The 18030-nt window shown below is 40.2% G+C and overlaps 1 protein-coding gene across 5 annotated transcripts in view; it reads left to right on the top strand.

Moving 5' to 3' along the window:
* ADCY1 (adenylate cyclase 1) overlaps positions 1-18030 on the top strand; it is a 169239-nt gene that overhangs the window by 79883 nt on the left and 71326 nt on the right. For all 5 annotated transcript variants that reach the window (XR_006166890.1, XM_042806792.1, XM_042806793.1 and 2 more), the window contains exons 4-5: positions 245-356; positions 16912-17039. Coding sequence is in view for 4 of the 5 variants with exons in the window: in XM_042806792.1 (XP_042662726.1) it covers positions 245-356; positions 16912-17039 (240 nt within the window). In the remaining variant the exon portion in view is untranslated. The remainder of the gene's footprint in view (positions 1-244; positions 357-16911; positions 17040-18030) is intronic.

Here is an 18030-nt window from a genome sequence, read left to right on the forward strand (position 1 = left end):
CGTACGTAGGATAGGTCTATAGGGATTGAAAGTGTCCCAGGGATCTCTACAACAGTTGGCAGCACCAGACTGATGACTATTTGTCTGAATCTTTGCCATTTTTGTTCCAACTAGCACTTTTTTGGTAGCGTTTCAGGGCTTGTTTGAGTTTGTGCTTTGAGTCACATTCATGATATGAACGACGATAACAAGCTTGTGAAGATGTCTTCTGTACTGATATTTCTGTGTCTTTCCTTCCTTACAGCATTTTGTTCGCAGATATTGTGGGGTTCACTAGTCTGGCATCACAGTGTACAGCCCAAGAGCTGGTGAAGCTGCTGAATGAGCTCTTTGGCAAATTTGATGAATTAGCTACAGTAAGTACAATCTTATTTCAATTTAATTTAAATTCCCTTCTGAAAAATGATGCATGAGTTACACATATTATAAATCTGTAATAGACTGATTTAGCCCTGTGTGTCATGATTTTCTAAAGCTTCCATTTTTTATTAATATTCTGGAGTGAAAACAGTCTGTTACAGTTGTTTAGGAAGGAAGCATTGGCTGTTATTTTAAAATATACTTTTCTTCCTCCTCCTTGGAGGCCATCAGTGTTCTTCATTGGTTTTGTTTGCACAAAATAGAGAAAATATTTCAATATTTACATTTTTTGTCCCCCATGGAAAAAAACAGGATAATGGAAAATATGAATATTGGAAGTATGGCATTAAACTACTTTCTGTGGTAATAAGAAGCTAGGGAGTAAAATTATTTCTTCACAGAGACCACTCCTTGTCACAGGAAAGATGGGAGCTTGTCAGTTGGGCTATTGTAGGCAAAATGGAATCCACTGATGCTTACGTTTTGGTCATTGCACTTACATTGTGCCAGATGAGAGAAATGTTCCTTGCTATAACTCCTAGCAGTCTAATGGTACCACAAGCATTTGACAAGAAATAAGAGGGATGGATGTGCCTGAAAAAGTTACACATCTTGTTCCAAATCACATTTAACAATATGCTGAAAATGTGTTTTCCCCTTGAACAAAGCAAAACTTCATGAAATCTGTCTTATTTGCCAGCCATGTCCTCAAAGCCTTCATTGCTGAGAAGTGTCACCTCCACATAAATTATGCTCCACCGTTATTTAGCTATCTTGTCTTCAGACTCGTGCAGCAGCCTCAAGAACACATTTCTTCAGGTCCCCAGCATAAACAGCATCCACATTTTTTCACTCCAAACTCATTTCTCCTTGATGCGGTCTTCCACATGAGAGACCTGAAGTCTGTGAACACTTTGCATCTCTGCATCCCTCTTGATAAACAGCTCTCAAGGACGCCAAGGAGAAAGAAAACTTCTGCTCCATAAGATGCCAGGTTTGAGGAAGACCTATTCTTAGTTAAAAGGGTTATAGTTTGTTATGTCCTGATTTGCACTAGATGTTCAAGTCGTAACAGAGAGGAACTGTTGTGTGTTTCCTTTTTCCAAGGAAAACAGGAGATTAACTTAGATGCTGAGTAGAGAGGCAATGGAGATATGTTTTTTTGGTCTGAATTCCTAACACACTCATAAGCCTTTGTGTAACCAATTCATTACTGGAACTACTGGCAGTGCCTCATTGAGAGCACCGGTCCCCAGTTCAGAGTGCTGCACAGATGTATACCTTAGAAACAAAAAGGACTGCCATATAGCTGATCACCGGCAAGAGTTTAAATGGCTTAAAAAGCTCAAATAGTCTCCTTACTTTGATGTCATTACTGAATTTCATCCTCCAAATGTCAACCAGCCATCTATTAAGCTCATTTAAGACTTAAAATGCTGTCATTTGTGAAATCACCATAGCCATGAAACACAAGGCAGGGTAATAACACGGGAGTACTGTGATGTAACACAGGATCCCACGTGTGCGCACAGAAATGCACGTGGCTGCGACCCGTGACGTGTTACGGAAGGGAGGGGATGGTGGCCGCACCACCCTTCGCCCGTCGCGGTGGCCGGTTGCAGGCAACCGGAGGTGCCAGCGACTCCTGACGCCAGGATGCCAGGCAGGTGCCAGCTTTTGGTACGAGGTCCATTGTTGTTCAGGGAAGCAGCAGATTGGAGATGGCAGAGGAGGTAAAAAAACCTTAGCTTTTTTGTTCAGCCTGCATGCATTCTTTTTCCAAATTTGAAAATAAATCTTATGGTTTCTTTCAGCCATGGGAGGGGGATTTGTTGTTTACTTGTGCTTCTAGTTGAGACTGCTGCATCAGGGTGTGATTAAGGACAGAATGTATGAGCTTTCCTTGGCGCCTTGTGATGTGGTAAAGGGAGACTTCTTGTCTCCTGCAGTCAGAATAAATGTGCTGAGAAATGTAATTTTTCAGAAGGATTCTGATCTCTTAGTTAAAACAACTTCTAGATTTTCATTATCAGGTAAAACTAAGGACTGGTATGATTTTAAAACAGTGCTGTGCTTTCATATTCAAAATGATGAAGGAGGAAACTGCAGGAATTTTACATTTTAAATAAAAATGCAATGATGATAGGTATGTTCCCTGTGACTACTAAAGTGTGATCTATGAGTGTGCTCACTGTGTGTTTCTGCTTCTTGGGAGGCAATGTCAATTGGAAGGGGCAGTTTATGACAATCCTTGTTAAAACAGTTGTCCTGTTTTAAAACTGTAATGCTTTAAAAAAATCCCTGTCACCACTGTGGGAAGTGTAGTAAGTGTAAAGCAGCATATATTTCCTGGGAGTCTCATGAAGGGTCTTGGCTTTCTGGCACATTGACACATTGTAGGAATAGTAAATCTTTGGGTTTTGACAGTATAGCTCTGAAGCTTACCAGAACCAGGCGCTTCAGACAAACATAAAAAATTCTTGTTGAGACATCTGGGACAACTTAATCCTAAAGTTTGTCCTTCTGACATCTAGAAGCTAGTTTATGCTTTTTAGCAATAGATTTTTCTCTATATATATGCTGTTTGTTTGATTTAATTTTTTTTGGTAGAGCAAATAGTTTTGCTCTTTTTAGAATGCTGTGCTTTTTTAAAAATCACAACAGCTTCAAATATAGTTACAGATTATGGCAGGAAGTTCTGAAGGCAAATCTTAGGTTACAATTTATTGTCATTCAACTCCTTTGAAAGTTTGCTTGTGCATTCTGTTAATAGAGAGGGAAGAAAATTCCTGATCTTCTTACTCCCTACTAGAAATTATTTGTAATTCTATCATGTGCTTTCTTTTTTATTTACCTCTAGAGAAAATAAGTTTTTCAAATGGTTATCTTGTACTGGTTGTTTTACCTTGTAAATCACTGAATCTTTGAATTCTGATAGGAGAAGAGGTGATTAGAATACAGTACTTAAAATGATGGCATGTTTTCTGTTTTCACAATAGCACTGTTTGGTTTCTTAAAGAAACAACCTCAGGTAGTCATATTTTATATAGGACTTTGAGGTCCCCTTAACAACTTTTGAGTCTGTGGGCCAACTTCAGTCACTTTGAAGAAAGGAGAGTGAGTCTCAAAAATGTAAAACTAAACAAAAATGCATAGCAATATTAGTATCCTTGTGGGAGGGTAATTTCATCCTAGACAGACATCAGAGAATCCACATGGAGAGGCACTGTTATGAGTGCCTCAGAGTTCATTTGTATGTCTGGTTACTGAAATGCTTGTAATGACACAGTCTTCAGGCACCCTGATTTTCTATAAGCATTTCGGATAAGTTTGCCCATGCAGAGGTTCCTTTGCAACTGTACACAATAGCAAACTACCTTCCTGAACTTACGCAGTTAGTTAAGTTTCTTATAAGGCCTATGAATACTTCAGATCGAAAGAATGATTTTGCATTAATTTCTGCTGGATTTTATCAGCTGTTCAGGCTTAGTTTACTTAGTTGAGGCTGTTCTGAGTTTCTGAATTTCTTCCAGTTTTGATTAAATGCAGTTTCAGATTTTTTCCCTAGTTATAGTCATTCTGCATTACATATTATCAATGAATGCTTTAAATGACTGAACTTTGCATGAGGTCTTTAGATGCCTTGCAATTAACCTTCAACCACTATAGCTAGCTTCCAGCTTGTCAATGTCCTGGTTTGAGCCCAGAGGGCAACTGGGCACCACACAGCTGCTCACTCACCCCTTCCCCCTCAGGGATGGGAAAGAGAAAATGAGGCAAAAGACCCAGGAATCAAGACAAGGCCAGGGAAGGGTGACTCACCGAATACAGTCATGGGCAAAAGACAGACAGGGGAAGAAAAGGAACATCAATTTAGTTCAAACACTAACAGCAACAATACTCAACAAACAGAGCAGGGCAGCGAGAAGTATAATCACATCTTAAAACACCTCCCCCTACCCCTCCCTTCTTCCTGGGATGAGCTTTGCTCCTAATTTCTCTACCTCCTCCCCCACAGCAGTTCAGGGGGCAGGGAATGGGGGGTGCAGTTAGTGCTGACACTTCCTCCTCAGGGGGAGGACTCCTCACACTCCTCTCCTGCTCCGGCATGGGGTCCCTCTCACAGGAGATAGTCCTACACAAACTTTCTCCACCATGAGTCCTTCCCACAGGCTGCAGTCCTCCCAGTGATGAACTACAACAGCAGGGGTTTCCCATGGAGTCCCGGCCTTCTTTGGGTGCAGCCCCTTGCTCTGGCATGGAGTCCTCCACCGGCTGCAGGTCGGCGTCTGCTCCACCAGTGACCTCCCTGGGCCCTCTCACCATGGGCTGTAGAGGGATCTCTGCTCTGGCACGGCTTCCCCCGCCATCTCCTTCTCCTTTCTTTCACTGACCTTGGTGTTCACCATAGGTGTCCTTCTTGTAACTCCTCACAACTCCCAGGTTCTCCTTCTTAAATATGTTATCACAGAGGTGCAGCCACCGTCTATAATTGACTCATCCCTGGCCAGAGACAGGTCCAACTTGGAGCTGGGGGAGCTTTGAGAAGCTTCTCACAGGGTCCACCACTGTAGCCCCCTCCCCTGCCACCAAAACCCCTGCCATACACAAACCCAGCACAGTCCTTCTTCAGCTTACTTGTAACAGTGACAAATTTTAATGAGATAAATATAATCATTTGCATTGTGTTGTTTTTATGTTCCCAAGTAATTCTTGGACACGAGACTGTATATTTCAGTGCAATTTCTCCTCATGCTTTAGCTGTGGCATGGATTTACTTACTGTGAATGAGGAAGGTTCTCAAAACTGTGGTTACGCAGGCGGCATCACGCAGAGTTGCACATGCCCCTGCTCGGGTGCTGTAATGGTCACAGCTCCACTGTCTTGTGATACAGTTCAGCTATACCCAAGATATTTTACCTGTAGTAAGTCATCCTAATAGCAAAGAGGAGGCATTTCTCCAGCCTCCTGCATCGTAATAAAACCGATTGAATTTTTAGAGAAGTTTTTATATTGTTTAATTTTTCTTTTCTTTGGTAGATTTTTCTCACATACTTCCTGCATCTAATCTATGTGGAAAATTAATTATTTTTTTTTTACAGATTCAGTTATTTCCCTTTCAGCTTCCGTGTTACCGTATCTTAGACTTCTCAGACTTTCCATTTACAAGTGGAAAAGGATAAATGAAGTTCAGGCACTTTTCAAATGACATCTCTGGAAGAGGATTTTGATATTCTGAAAGATCTTATTTGTTGGTGCCACTTTGAGCATCTCATCTACTAGCCAGACTGACACAAACCACTTCTTGTTCCTTCCATTTTCAGTTATGTATACCTTCAGGCTTTGTCAGTATTTGTAGGTTGAGTCTATTTTTATTTCTTTACATTTTAATTTAGCATCTTTTCCTAATTACCTTCTTTGCTTTTAACAATTTTTAATTTCCAAATTTCAATGTTACTGAAGTGGCTTTTTGTACCTGTTCAGCTTCAAAGATACTGAACATAACAACATTGCTTCTGAGCCTTAGGCAAAGAGTGAGCAAGTAATATTTTTAATCAGCTTCTGTGTTGTTTTTGTTTTTAACAGTGTCAAGAACAGTCAGTTCTTTGTCATTCTTTGAACTAGCTATTCTTAGAAGCATCACTTTAAGAAATTGATTTATTGAACCTATGGAATGCTTTTAGTTTATATGAAGATAATTATGTATTTTTAAAATATAAAATGAATAAAGTTTTGTGGACTGGTGAAGATGGGAAAATCAGTGCTGAAAAACATAGATATAAACTTATAGCACTAACCCTTCTTTGTGGAAAATGGTAAGTGTGCACTAGGGGGGGATATTTACAAAGGCTAATTTTAAGGAGACCTGTCTCCCCAAGTTCCCTTGACAGTCAGTGCAGACACAGGATCCCACTGAAGCAGATCGTGCATGTAAACTTGAGTCTGGTTCTGAACAGCCATCTCGAGAGATCTCCTAGAGAGACCAAAGGAAGTAAGCTTTCTTAAATTAAAGTGGTCTTAATGAATATGCCTGCAACTCAATAGGATCAGGAACTAATGACGTGTGTATGGTGTGAAGCTAAAGTAAGTGTCTGTGGCACAGTTTTCCACGGGGGAAGATAATGTCGCACACTTTAAGTAATGTAGGAATACATAAATGGGCAGGTATCACAGAAGTTAGGTTTTGCCTAACCTCCTTTATGGTACTTTTTAAGTAAGAGGATACTGTGCTTGGTATGCCAATTCTCTGTCACGACTCTTGTCATGATTTACATGCTTGTGGTAAATTACCAAATTCTTCCTTAGTTTGTATTCTGCAAATCTGAGATTTGCACCTTTGTATAAGACTGTGTTGGATTATTCTGATTAGCTTTGGATGCTTGCAGTGTGGGCATTTGTACTGAAACTAATTGTTTTGACTCCTTATACAGTTAGCACAGAGAAAGGTATTTCTGGATTTCAATGTGTGTCAGCCAAGGGGGATGTCTAATTGCACTCCAGCAGTGCCTGTTTCACTCCATTGTCATAGAGGCTGTTTGACTGATGACCCAGGTGTGTACAGTAGCTGTCTAATGTATGTACATGCTAACATATATGTAAGTAACATTAGCTGTCTAATGTACTCTGCATACACAGTCCCACCTGGAGTCCTCTTCCTATGCACAGCTCTGTTGCTCGCAAGCCAGACTTTTTATCTCCTTAGAGTCGATGGAAACCTTTCTGGAAACTATTTTCTTTATAGCCAGCTGTGTACAATATCTTGCTAGTTCTTCTCATGCCGTCATTTTTCAGTAATTCTGCCAAGTGAAGGGAAATGGCCATTTCCAGAAATTAGGTCTTGAAGATTTCTCATGTTTTTTTTTGTTTGGAGTATGAATGTTTGTCAGTGCACAAACATAAAAGTTTTTAAAAATCCTCTCTGTCATGTTTTTTTCCAGAAGAGTCTGGAAAAATATCCATTTCCTGAAATTTAGAGCTTACTTTGTCAACATGTTATAGTGTATTTGGCTTGTTTCTCCTGGGATATCCCTCTTCATAATAAGACAGCATCTTAAAGGATACTTATTGAGAGCTGGAAGGAGACAAGCATGCCTATCAGTCATCATCATTGTGTAAAATATTCCTGTGTGGTGGGTTGACCTTGACTGGATGCCAGGTATCCACCAAGCTGCTCTGTCACTCCCCTCCCCAGCAGGACAGGGTGGGGTGAAAATAAAATGGAAAAAAACCTCATGTGTCCAGATAAAGGCACTTTAATAAAGCAAAAGCGAAGGCCACACAGGGAAACAAAGGAAAACAAAATATTTATTCTCTACTTCTCATCAGCAGACGACATCCAGCCACTTCCTGGGCAGTAGGGCTTCAGTATGTGTAGGGGTTGCTCTGGAAGAGTAATGTTGTAATAACCAATGCCCCTCGTTTCCTCCTCCCCTCTCTCAGCTTTTCTTTCTGAGCAGACATCATATGGTCTGGAACATCCCTGTGGTCAGTTTGGGTCAGCTGTCCTGGCCATGTCCTCTCCCAAGATCCTGCCCACCCCCAGCCTACTGCCAAGGGGGATGTTGGAGAGAGCCTTGGTGCTGTGTGAGAGCTGCTCAGCGGCAGCCAAAAAACTGGGGGGGTTATCAACACCTTCCCAGCCACCAGTGCACAGCACAGCACAGCACTGTGAGGGTTGCTGTGGGGAGAATAAACTCCATCTCATCCAGACCCAATACATCTGGCTAAATTTTTTTTTTTTTCTTTCCAAGTAAATTAACATATATGACTGTTAAATATGTTCTGACTCTCCAGGACTAAAAACATTTAACCTTCTCGTTTTGTAAAATTACTCTCCATGTGGAGTAGGGAAAGAATTTATTGTGAGAAAGGGAATGCACGGAAAGGGTAGGCCAAGAACCGATAGGTTACTACAGGTCAGCATATATAATTGCCAATAAAATTGAGGGAAAGCATTTGAAGCAAATGTCTTCTTTTTTATAGTTATCTGAATAACACTACATTTGTTTATGCATATAAGGATCCCACGATGGTAGATAATTTGTCATGACTTCACAAATACATTGCTAAATTAGAAGCTTACATATGCTCATCTGGAGATGACCAGCTTTCCTCAGTCAGAGCCTACAAAGGCATTTTCTGTGGTACTTCTGTTGTGGTTTGAGCCTGGTCGGCAGTCAAACCCACAGCCACTCACCCACCCTCCCACCCACCTGGGAATGGGGGAGGGGATTGGAGGGGTAAAGGGAGACTCACAGGTTGAGATAGAAACAGCTTAATAATGGTAATAAAATGAGAACAATGACAGCAATAGAAAGTATAAACGGGCAACGCACAATGCAATTGCTCACCACCCACTGACTGATACCCAGCCCGTTCCCGGCCAGCGACCCCGAGATACCAAGATCCTGCAATCGCAATCCTGGAAGTGAGAGAGAGAGTGAGGGAGAGAGCGAGCCCCTTCCCGCCCACCCCTCCTCTTTACAGTGAGCATGACGTCCCATGATATGGAATATTTCACTGGCCAGTTTGGGTCTGGTGCTGTGGCCGTGCTCCCTCCCTGCTCCCTGTGCCCTTGCGCACGGGCAGGACAGGGGGAGTCGGAGAGTCCTTGGAGTCTCAGCAGCAGCTGAAAACATCAGTGTGCTATCAGCATTCTTCTCATACCAAACCCAAAGCTGAATCCAAAACACCGCACTATTCTAGTTACCAAAAAGAAACATTAACTATTCCAGCCCAAACCAGAACAACTTCCTATACTGTAACCAGATTTGTTTTCCTTTCCTTATTTGCGCCACTCTGTAGAACTCTTCTTAAGCCTATACTAACCAGTATTGCTATGAGTATGTATATATACCCTGCTAAACTGAAGGTTTACCCCTGCAGTTAGGACATTCTCAAGGTTTTTTTTATGCTGGTATGAGCAGAGGTGCAAGAATTTGCTGAAGTTACTATTTGCAGACTTTATTCCATTAAGATGTTATCAAAATAGTTGTTTCAATTTTTAAACTGACGGTTCAAAACCTGGGTGAAAGAAACGTTAAAATGCATATGCATTAATTGACAGGATTCAATGAAATTTTCGAATGGGTTAGACAGTTTTCAAAAGTGTATTATCACTATTGGCACACTTCAATATAATGGAGCTGCTGCTCCATGTCACTTCATTACACTCAGGATTTGACTATGAAGTTTATCTGATAAACTGGCTTCAATAATCTCTCACATGTTGTGGCCCACATTCAGCATAGTTATTAAAATAGATTTGTGTACTACACAGAGAAACCATGTCGCTAAATCTTTTTGTTTTACTGGAAAAAAAAAAAAAAAAAGTAAAATGAAAAGTGAAATTACTGTTTGTCATTAATGAAAGTTGAAGATGGTGTGAGTAATCTCTGCATCCAGCTCTGGGGCCCTCAGCACAAGTCAGACATGAACCTGTTAGAGCAGGTCCAGAAGAGAGCAATGAAAATGGTCAGAGGGCTGGAACACCTCTCCTGTGCAGAAAGGCTGAGAGAGTTGGGGTTGTTCAGCCTGGAGAAGAGAAGGCTCTGGGGACACCTTATTGTGGCCTTCAATATATAAAAGGAGGCTTGTCAGAAAGTCAGCAAGAGACTTTACCAGGGTTTGTAGTGATAGGAAAAGGGGCAAAGGTTGTAAACTGAAAGAGGGTAGATTTGGGGGAGATGTAAGGAAGAAATTCTTCATGATTAGGGTGGTGAGACACTGAAAGAGATTGTCCAGGTTTGCCTGTTAGAAGTTAGCCCAAGTCAGCTCACTTTTCATCGGCACAGAAACAGGATCCTTGCAAAGAGGATTCAAAGTAGGGTTCTGAAGAGTGTTTTGCATGTGAATCTAAACACCTCTTCATCTTTTTCTGCACCTAGTTGCATCATTTGTAAATACTGCTGCAGTCTAAGAGACTTTCACTGAGTTGTCCTTCCTGTGGAATGTTTTGGTTTTGTTTTGTTTTGGTTTTTGTTTTTTTTTTTTTTTTTTCTCTGAAGCTCTTTGGTGTACAAAATGGAGTTATACAGCTGAGGAAAAAAAAAAAAAAAAAAAAAAAAACAGAAACAGAAAGATCTATGTTTTGTTTAATTTTATAAGGAGATTAAAGACAGTAGGAAAGTGTAAATATGAAAAATGTAAACTGATCAAAAGGATCTCTCCCTCTCACCACGCACTGAACTTAAATTAGTATCTTAATATGCTGTTGCTTAGTTGCTCTGTACAGTCTTCCAGCTAACCCCATCCAATTCACTGCCTTTTCTTTTATGACCCTGAAGGAGGGTGGCTTGTCCTTCACCATTTCCTTAAGAGCAGAACACTGTACTATAGCCTTCCAAAGGCACTTGGAGCAGCAAGGCATTCGCTGTACCTCTGCATAAAGAAAGTAGTACACTAGTAGTGCCAGGAACACGTATCAACACCCAGATGTCTTCAACCAATCTGTGTTCAAATCTATTGAAAAGGGGGGCTCAAACTGGTGTCTGGATCACAACTGTCAGGCTGAGCCACCTTGGTCAGTGTATCAGTACTCCAGAGGATGAATGTTAAAGTTTGCATTTGTCACATCAGTTGTGTATGTATGCAAGAGGGCATAGGTAAATTTGCAGAACAGTGTGTCTGTGCATGTTGTGCATGCACATATGTATTTTTTGGATGCATATATTTATACAGCATGATAGCCAAAATGTAGGTTTTTTCCACCTCTGTTCCAATCTAATGTACAAATTTAATGAAATTGAATAGAAACATCATTCCAGCTTTAGAGGATGTAGTAGAAAATACTATTCTTCCTTCAAGTCTCTTTTGTGTCTCTATACACATCTGTAATATAGATAAATTTATGTTAACTTATAAAGTGATTCAAAGCTTTCTAATCCAATTTTCTGTTGAGATTAATAGCACTTTGGCGTAAAGTGTTGTAAATGTTAAAAATGCTACACATGCTAAATACATTGAAAATAAGCTGCAGTGGTAACAGTGGTGAATCCTATCTCGTCCTCTCTCGACTGTTTGGAAGCAGAATGAAGTTCTAGGTTTGTGAAGAGAGGTAAATAGGGAATGCATTTTATTGTTATTTTACATCCGTGGGGAGTTTTAGAGGTGCTGTGCATTTTTTTTTTTTTTCCGATAGTCATTTTATACTCTAATAACTAAGACAGGACTGTAATTGTGGTGTGGTTAGCCTGGATTACTGAATTATGGCTGAATTATAGGTCCATGAGGATCAGACGGACAGCTAGCATAAATTAGTTTAGTTCCCCTGAAACCCACAATGCCATGCTGATTAACATGAACTAAAATTCAATCCCTTTTGCCTATCTGATACAAACAGTTCAGCTCTGAGCACAGCAGGCTGCTCAGAGGAAGCTGCTGGAATGGAACTTTCCAAAAGAAAATGACTGATAAACTAGGAAGGAAGGAAAACAGAGGTGAACTAGGAAGGGGAATAAAACACAAAAGTACTTCTGTGATGGGCCTTTTTCTCAGGGTCACTGATACTCCTTTTGGCTCACTGTAAGGGAGGGCACCCGTGCCCCTCAGTGGCACTGCCTGGCCCAGTGACGAAGCTCTTTCCATCAGTGGCAGGGACAGGAGAGGGCTTCTTCAGCCCTCGTAGCTCTCCACTGCCCCCCACCCCAGAATCCATTCTACTCGCGGTGAAAACTGACCCATCAGAGATTTGCATTTTGGTGGCTGCCCTCTTCCCAAGACTCCTCTTCAATATGAGAAGAAAACATTGAGCTAACAGCTATTTTTTCAGGGATGTTTTTTTTCCTCCCCATATTCAAACAGTTTCGCTGCTCACAGTGCTGCCAGTGCATCTCCTGCCACTTCTCTGCTGCAGGCAGCGCTGCTCTTGCACTAATTTGCAGCTACTCAGGGGCGATATCCAGAGGTCTCACTAATGCTGAAGTCTGAGGTTTGGTGAGGTTGCCACAGCCTTCCCCTGAGAGAGTAAAGCCTTCAGTGCACGTCCAGGCCTAATAGATCTCCTCCCTTTTACCCCAACACTTAAATAGCCGAACAGGGACGTAAGTTGGTTTTGGTTTTCTTTTGGTTTTCTTTTCTCTTTTTTTTTTTTAAAGACTCTAGCTTTGCAATCCCTAAGCATCATAGGTAGTGACCAAACTCCTGTTCACATTTTTTCTAGCCTGAACAAAACTAAATGTTTTTAGTTACTGTTAAGTTTACTGTATTAACTTACCTTTTAGTTACATGCTACTGCTCATGTTCAAGAGTATACTAGGAGAGTGTAAGACTGCTAGGGTCAGAGTTAGGGGGAATGGGAATCACTACTTATGCATCTTTTTGTAGGCCTTATTAAGCTTTACTCTTACTTTGCACAGCATAACTAAATCCGAATTGTCTCAATATGGTAAAGAATCTTTTTATGTACCTTAGCTGAGGCAGGTTTTATTAGTAGGTATGGCAAAAAAGTGTCTTCAGAATATATGGATGAATAAAATCCCTCCTACTCATAAATTGGTAAATCCAGGAGGACAGGACAGTAAAAGTCTGAAGAACACACCTGCAAATCAGGTTGCTAGCAGGCTTGCAGAAAAAGAGATGGATGTGTATAATATGCATAAAATATATTATAATTGAGTCACATAGGGTCAGACCCATCCTTGGTGTAATTCCACTGCAGTTAGTGGAGTTATGAGGGACAGAAATTCAATGTTTAGCTTTTAAAATCTTGTTTTTTAAAACTGTAATCTATCTGACCTTCCTTTTTGGCTCACTTCAATAGGTACTCACATACCATGATGACACATGAGCATGTAGAAATACATAGATTGTTGCAGTAACAGAAGGCAGAGCAGGGACTCTTTCCTGCATTAGCATCTACCATCTCTAAAATAAATAAGAGCTTTTAAAAGGCTCTTCTCCTGCCAGACAGTGTTACAAGAAATGAAAATATTGTACTGATCATCCCCAACTTTGGATCTATTCATGTAACGAATGATTACTTACTTGGATAGCCTGTAAAAAAAAAATAAATAAAACAACAAAACAAAACCAAAAAATCCAGCAGTGACAATAAGTATTGTCACAATCTGACACTTGAGAAGAAAGATCCTCCTTTAAAAGCCTTTGCACTCCTCCAGTACAACCTCTCTGTTCCAGAGAACACCTAGCTGTCTGATTATTCATTCTGCTGGGAGAGGTCTGAAAGCTCCTTAAACCTTGTTATTTCTTTCAGACAACATTTTATTATTTTTTTTTTAACAAACCATAAATTCTTTTCTCTTTACATTTTATTAAAAGAACCCCAACCTTATCCTGAGTATACAGAATAATATTTGAAATGTATGGGAAGAATATGGAATTAATGGTCCAAATAAGTTGGCAGACTTCACTCTTTCTGCAAAATCCATTTAACTACGACAACAACAAAAACCCAGAGATGTCTGAAACAGAAGGGCCTCCTCCAGCCCCGTTCTACCTAACAGAATGAACTGCTTTATAAAATGCTTGTCTGAAAGTATAATGAAAGCTCTTAGCAACTTCGAAGTGTCCTCTGCTTTCCGAACTGGGCTTCCACCTCACGCTGAGAAACCCTGTGAGCGACAGTTGTGCCAGGGGGAATTCTGCAGATCTGCTTGGGAACGTCTCCGCGAGGCACTGCAGGTGGGCAAGCTGCCTGGCTAATGCAGCGCTAGCAATCTCTGGTGCTTTTTATCCCGTGCATAAAACCAAGTTATCAGCTGTTCCTAAGCAGCCATTGCTGTGACTAGAATTTGTAACTATCACACTTGAATTCATCACCATTCACAAATGTGAAAAATATTGCTGAGTCAAGGGCTTCTTTGGGAGTTGCTGAGGAGATAAAACAAAGAGAGGGAAAGGGGATTTTTTGCTGATTTGCATATCAATCCTTAAAAAGATTGCTGTAACAAAACTGCACTGCATCTCATTCCTGGAAGTCTGACTCATATGTTGAGAAAAAGAAAGCAAACAATTTTTCTAGAGATTACAGTATATTAATTGATTATTATAAATAAGGACAGTGAAGATGCCATCTGATAAGGAACAGAGTGATGGTTTCAAAAACAGCAGGTGATTTAGCCATATGTCTTCCATCAGAACTAATACCTCTCCAGAAAATGCTGTAGTCCATATTTTCTTTCTCTTTTTTTTTTTTTTTTTTTTTTTTTTTTTTTTTTTTATCCTGCACAAGTAATAAACTGACTTGGAAAGATGGTAATGGATCAAGCTCTGTTCTGATTTTCTTTTCCTTTCTTAAACTATCTGCCATGCTCCTAGACTGTGCTGTGCCAGTCTGACAGTAATTTTGTGTATCCTGTTATAAAATGTGCAGTACTGCTCTATAGCACAGTAAGCTGCCTAAGAAAAATAAGTCACTAGAAATGAGCCATTTTGGAGGTAGACACTGAATAGGAGAGAACACTGATCGATTAACACATACTTATTGTCCACCCCGGGTTACTGAAATGGCCTTTCTGAATAACTTTCAGCTGGGTCAAATAGTCATTGCCTGGCCACAAATCATGCATACCAAATTTGAAGATGAAAAGGGCTTTATAGAAGATTGAAAGGTGGACTAAAACTGGATTTATTTTGGAAAGTAAGTTCCAGCTTTAACTACTGAGTACCCTCTGCTGCTTCAAGATTGCCCACAATTTAGGGAAAAAAAAAAAAAAAAAAAGGCTTATTTTGGCAGTCAAAGTTAGTGAGTGGTTTCTACTAAAAATCTTAGTGGTTTCTATTTAAAAACTTAGTGGTTTCTGTCCAAAAACCTTGAGTTGGAAGGCCTGTTTTGTGTCAGGATATATTTTGAGGTCTGCATATTACTTTGTGTGCATCAATAACTATTTTACTTATATAATACCATTTAGCCAAGGATCTCAGAATACCCAGTTAAAACTCGGAGTAAAATTGGTAAGGCGTTTTGTGGCTACAGGGTGAGGGAATACTCTAAGACCCTGGTGATAATGCTTCTAGAATAATCATGCTTACATTCATTAAAATATATTAGCAATGATAATTAGTGATATTTTTAAAATCCTGCTGTACAGCAGAAGAAATGTTAAGTAGTCACTCTTAGAAAAGCCGTTTCTACTAGTTAAGCATACCCAAAAAGATGGCTCTCTTCTTTGATTCAAGATTGAAATTTACTGCTTAATTTAGAAAAAGAAGTAGACCAAACAGTGTTAGCGTGCCTTCCTCCATGCCTGAACAGAGGTAATTCTCGTTTCATGATATTTGTTCAATACTCAGAAACATTTACAAAGACAGCAGGCATAGGAATGCCTGCAGCTGGAAGAGTGTGCAGTAACAAGCCCCGAATGCTGGTGTATGACATGTCAGAGGGAAAGGGCTCGCTGCAGGCATGAGCATCGCTTCTGGGCTGGAGTGCCCGTAATGACCTGGAGAGCGTGGTCAGTTCAGGGAGACTTTGGTTCTTGTAGGCAGGAGGCAGGATGAGAGTATGTGCCCGTATGAGAAGCTGAATCAGTACGATTAGGTAATATTCAGAAATTTTAAATTGCACCCATTGCACTGCCCTCTCTTTGTGCCACTGAGGTCAAGTCTATATAGCACACTGCAGAGGGAGGAATCAGGTTTTTGTTAATCCTCTCTCATCATATTCACAACAGCTAATCTTCCATGGCACTTACTAGCATAGTCCCAGCTGTGTACGTTGGATTCATTTAATCAGGTTATTTACTTTTCTGTGCTGTACTCTAAATGGGTAGAAGTTGCCATAGTCTAGCTGCAAAGGATACAGTCATCTCCTCATAGTTTATTGGTAAAGGCACTGCTTTGTTAAAGGCATTTTTTTATATGGTCTCTGTTCAGAAATTAACTTTCTGCTCAGACCAGTGTAGCAATTGTCACATGCCATCATTGTTTTTTCAGAATGGGAGATTTTTAGACAGATCTCTTTGACCGTAGAAATTAAACTGTATGCAAACAGGAGATAAATTTGATGGTAATGCAAACTGACTATATCTTCTGGTCTGCAAGTGTGTCATATTTACACTAATCATGCTGTATTATAGATTTTGATTAATGAATTAGTAATATACAAACCTGTGTACCTTTACAGACAAATACTCCACCTTTCCTGGTAAGATGGAACTGGATTTGAAACAAAAGCTTCTCAGAACACAAACATTTCCTGATACTCAGTAGTACTTTGGCTTCAGTCCTTTGGTTTGAATTCATACAGAAATGAAGTCTCATTGCAAATCTTGAATTCATACTGACCTAATATGAGGGCAAGGGAATTTGTTCAGAATTATAGTTTTAAGCAGTGTGTTACCCTATGTGTGTCGAACAATGCAGGGCTGAACTCCAGTATATGTGTGTGTGTTTATAAATAAATAAATAAACAAATATGTGTATATCAGCTGTTCTGTACAGGGAACCCAGATTTCATGAACTGTAGATTATTTCATTTGACCACAAAAGGATTCTCTGAATGATTGCATAGTATTAGTGAAGATTTTATCCTGTAAATATTGGAATATTTATATCAATAGTAAAACTTTTCTCATTCTGTTTTTATTAAAGGAAAACCACTGCAGAAGAATCAAAATCCTAGGGGACTGTTACTACTGTGTATCAGGATTGACTCAGCCCAAAACAGATCATGCCCATTGCTGCGTGGAAATGGGACTGGATATGATTGACACCATCACGTAAGTACTGCTCATGGTGAACCAGGACAGGAGTGCTACAACAGCTTCCGTGGGGCATTCGGGAAGTGTGTTCTCAGAAAAACATGAGTGTCTGCTAGCACGGCCCACCTAGCGATTCACACTGTTGCACTCAGGTCATAGGATCTTTGCTTTAGGAAGGGTCACTCTAGACATCAATTTTCCACTCCATTTAATCTCTGTGAGGAAAAACTGCACAAGTATGAGTATGTAGAGGAACATATGTGTACTGATTAGGGGACAGAAAGACACTGGGAAATAAAGAAATATTCCTATTGCTATTTGCCACAAGGAAAGGAGTCCAATTTCTTATTGTACGGTGATAAACACTGCTCATTTTGCACATCAGCATGTAAACTCAAAGCCAGTCCTGATGTATGCATGTTGTATATGTCTTTGTATTCTCAAAATGATAGCTTGCTGATTTCTCCGTTCTGTATGTCCTGTTTAAACCTTTAATATATTCCGCTTTTCAAAAACACAATGTGAAATTCACTTTGCTGATCAGAAGATTTTTTTTGTGCTTGAGAGCTCTGCGTTGATCATTATTTTACCAAGGCAGAAAATGTGAATGTGAGAGAACTGTGAATGAGCTTTTTAGCAAGAGCTGGAGATCTATTTCATGACATAGGAGGGAAGAGATAAAGATGGGAAGTGTCTTCACTCCTGCATTGCTCTGTGTGTGTGTGTGTTTTATAGGAGGGCTACAGGAGGGAGTGCACACCTGTATTAATTCTGTACGTACATATGTACTGGTCAGCACAGTGCTATTACATTTGGAATGAGCTTGCACAAGTGTGTCACATCAGGGGCCTTATCCTGTTCTATACTGCAAAGTGTTTGACCTCTGTTTCCAGTAGCAAGTTATTCTTTCTATCTGTTGTCAGCTGGACTGTGGGAATATGGAGTTGACTCGAGGTTCTGCTTCCTCTCAGCTAATCCCCAAGTATTTGCATTTTAAACAGAGAAGACC

The sequence above is a fragment of the Tyto alba genome, unplaced genomic scaffold (assembly GCF_018691265.1).
Source record: "Tyto alba isolate M040663 unplaced genomic scaffold, T.alba_DEE_v4.0 Super-Scaffold_48, whole genome shotgun sequence".
Classification (NCBI taxonomy): Eukaryota; Metazoa; Chordata; class Aves; order Strigiformes; family Tytonidae; genus Tyto; species Tyto alba.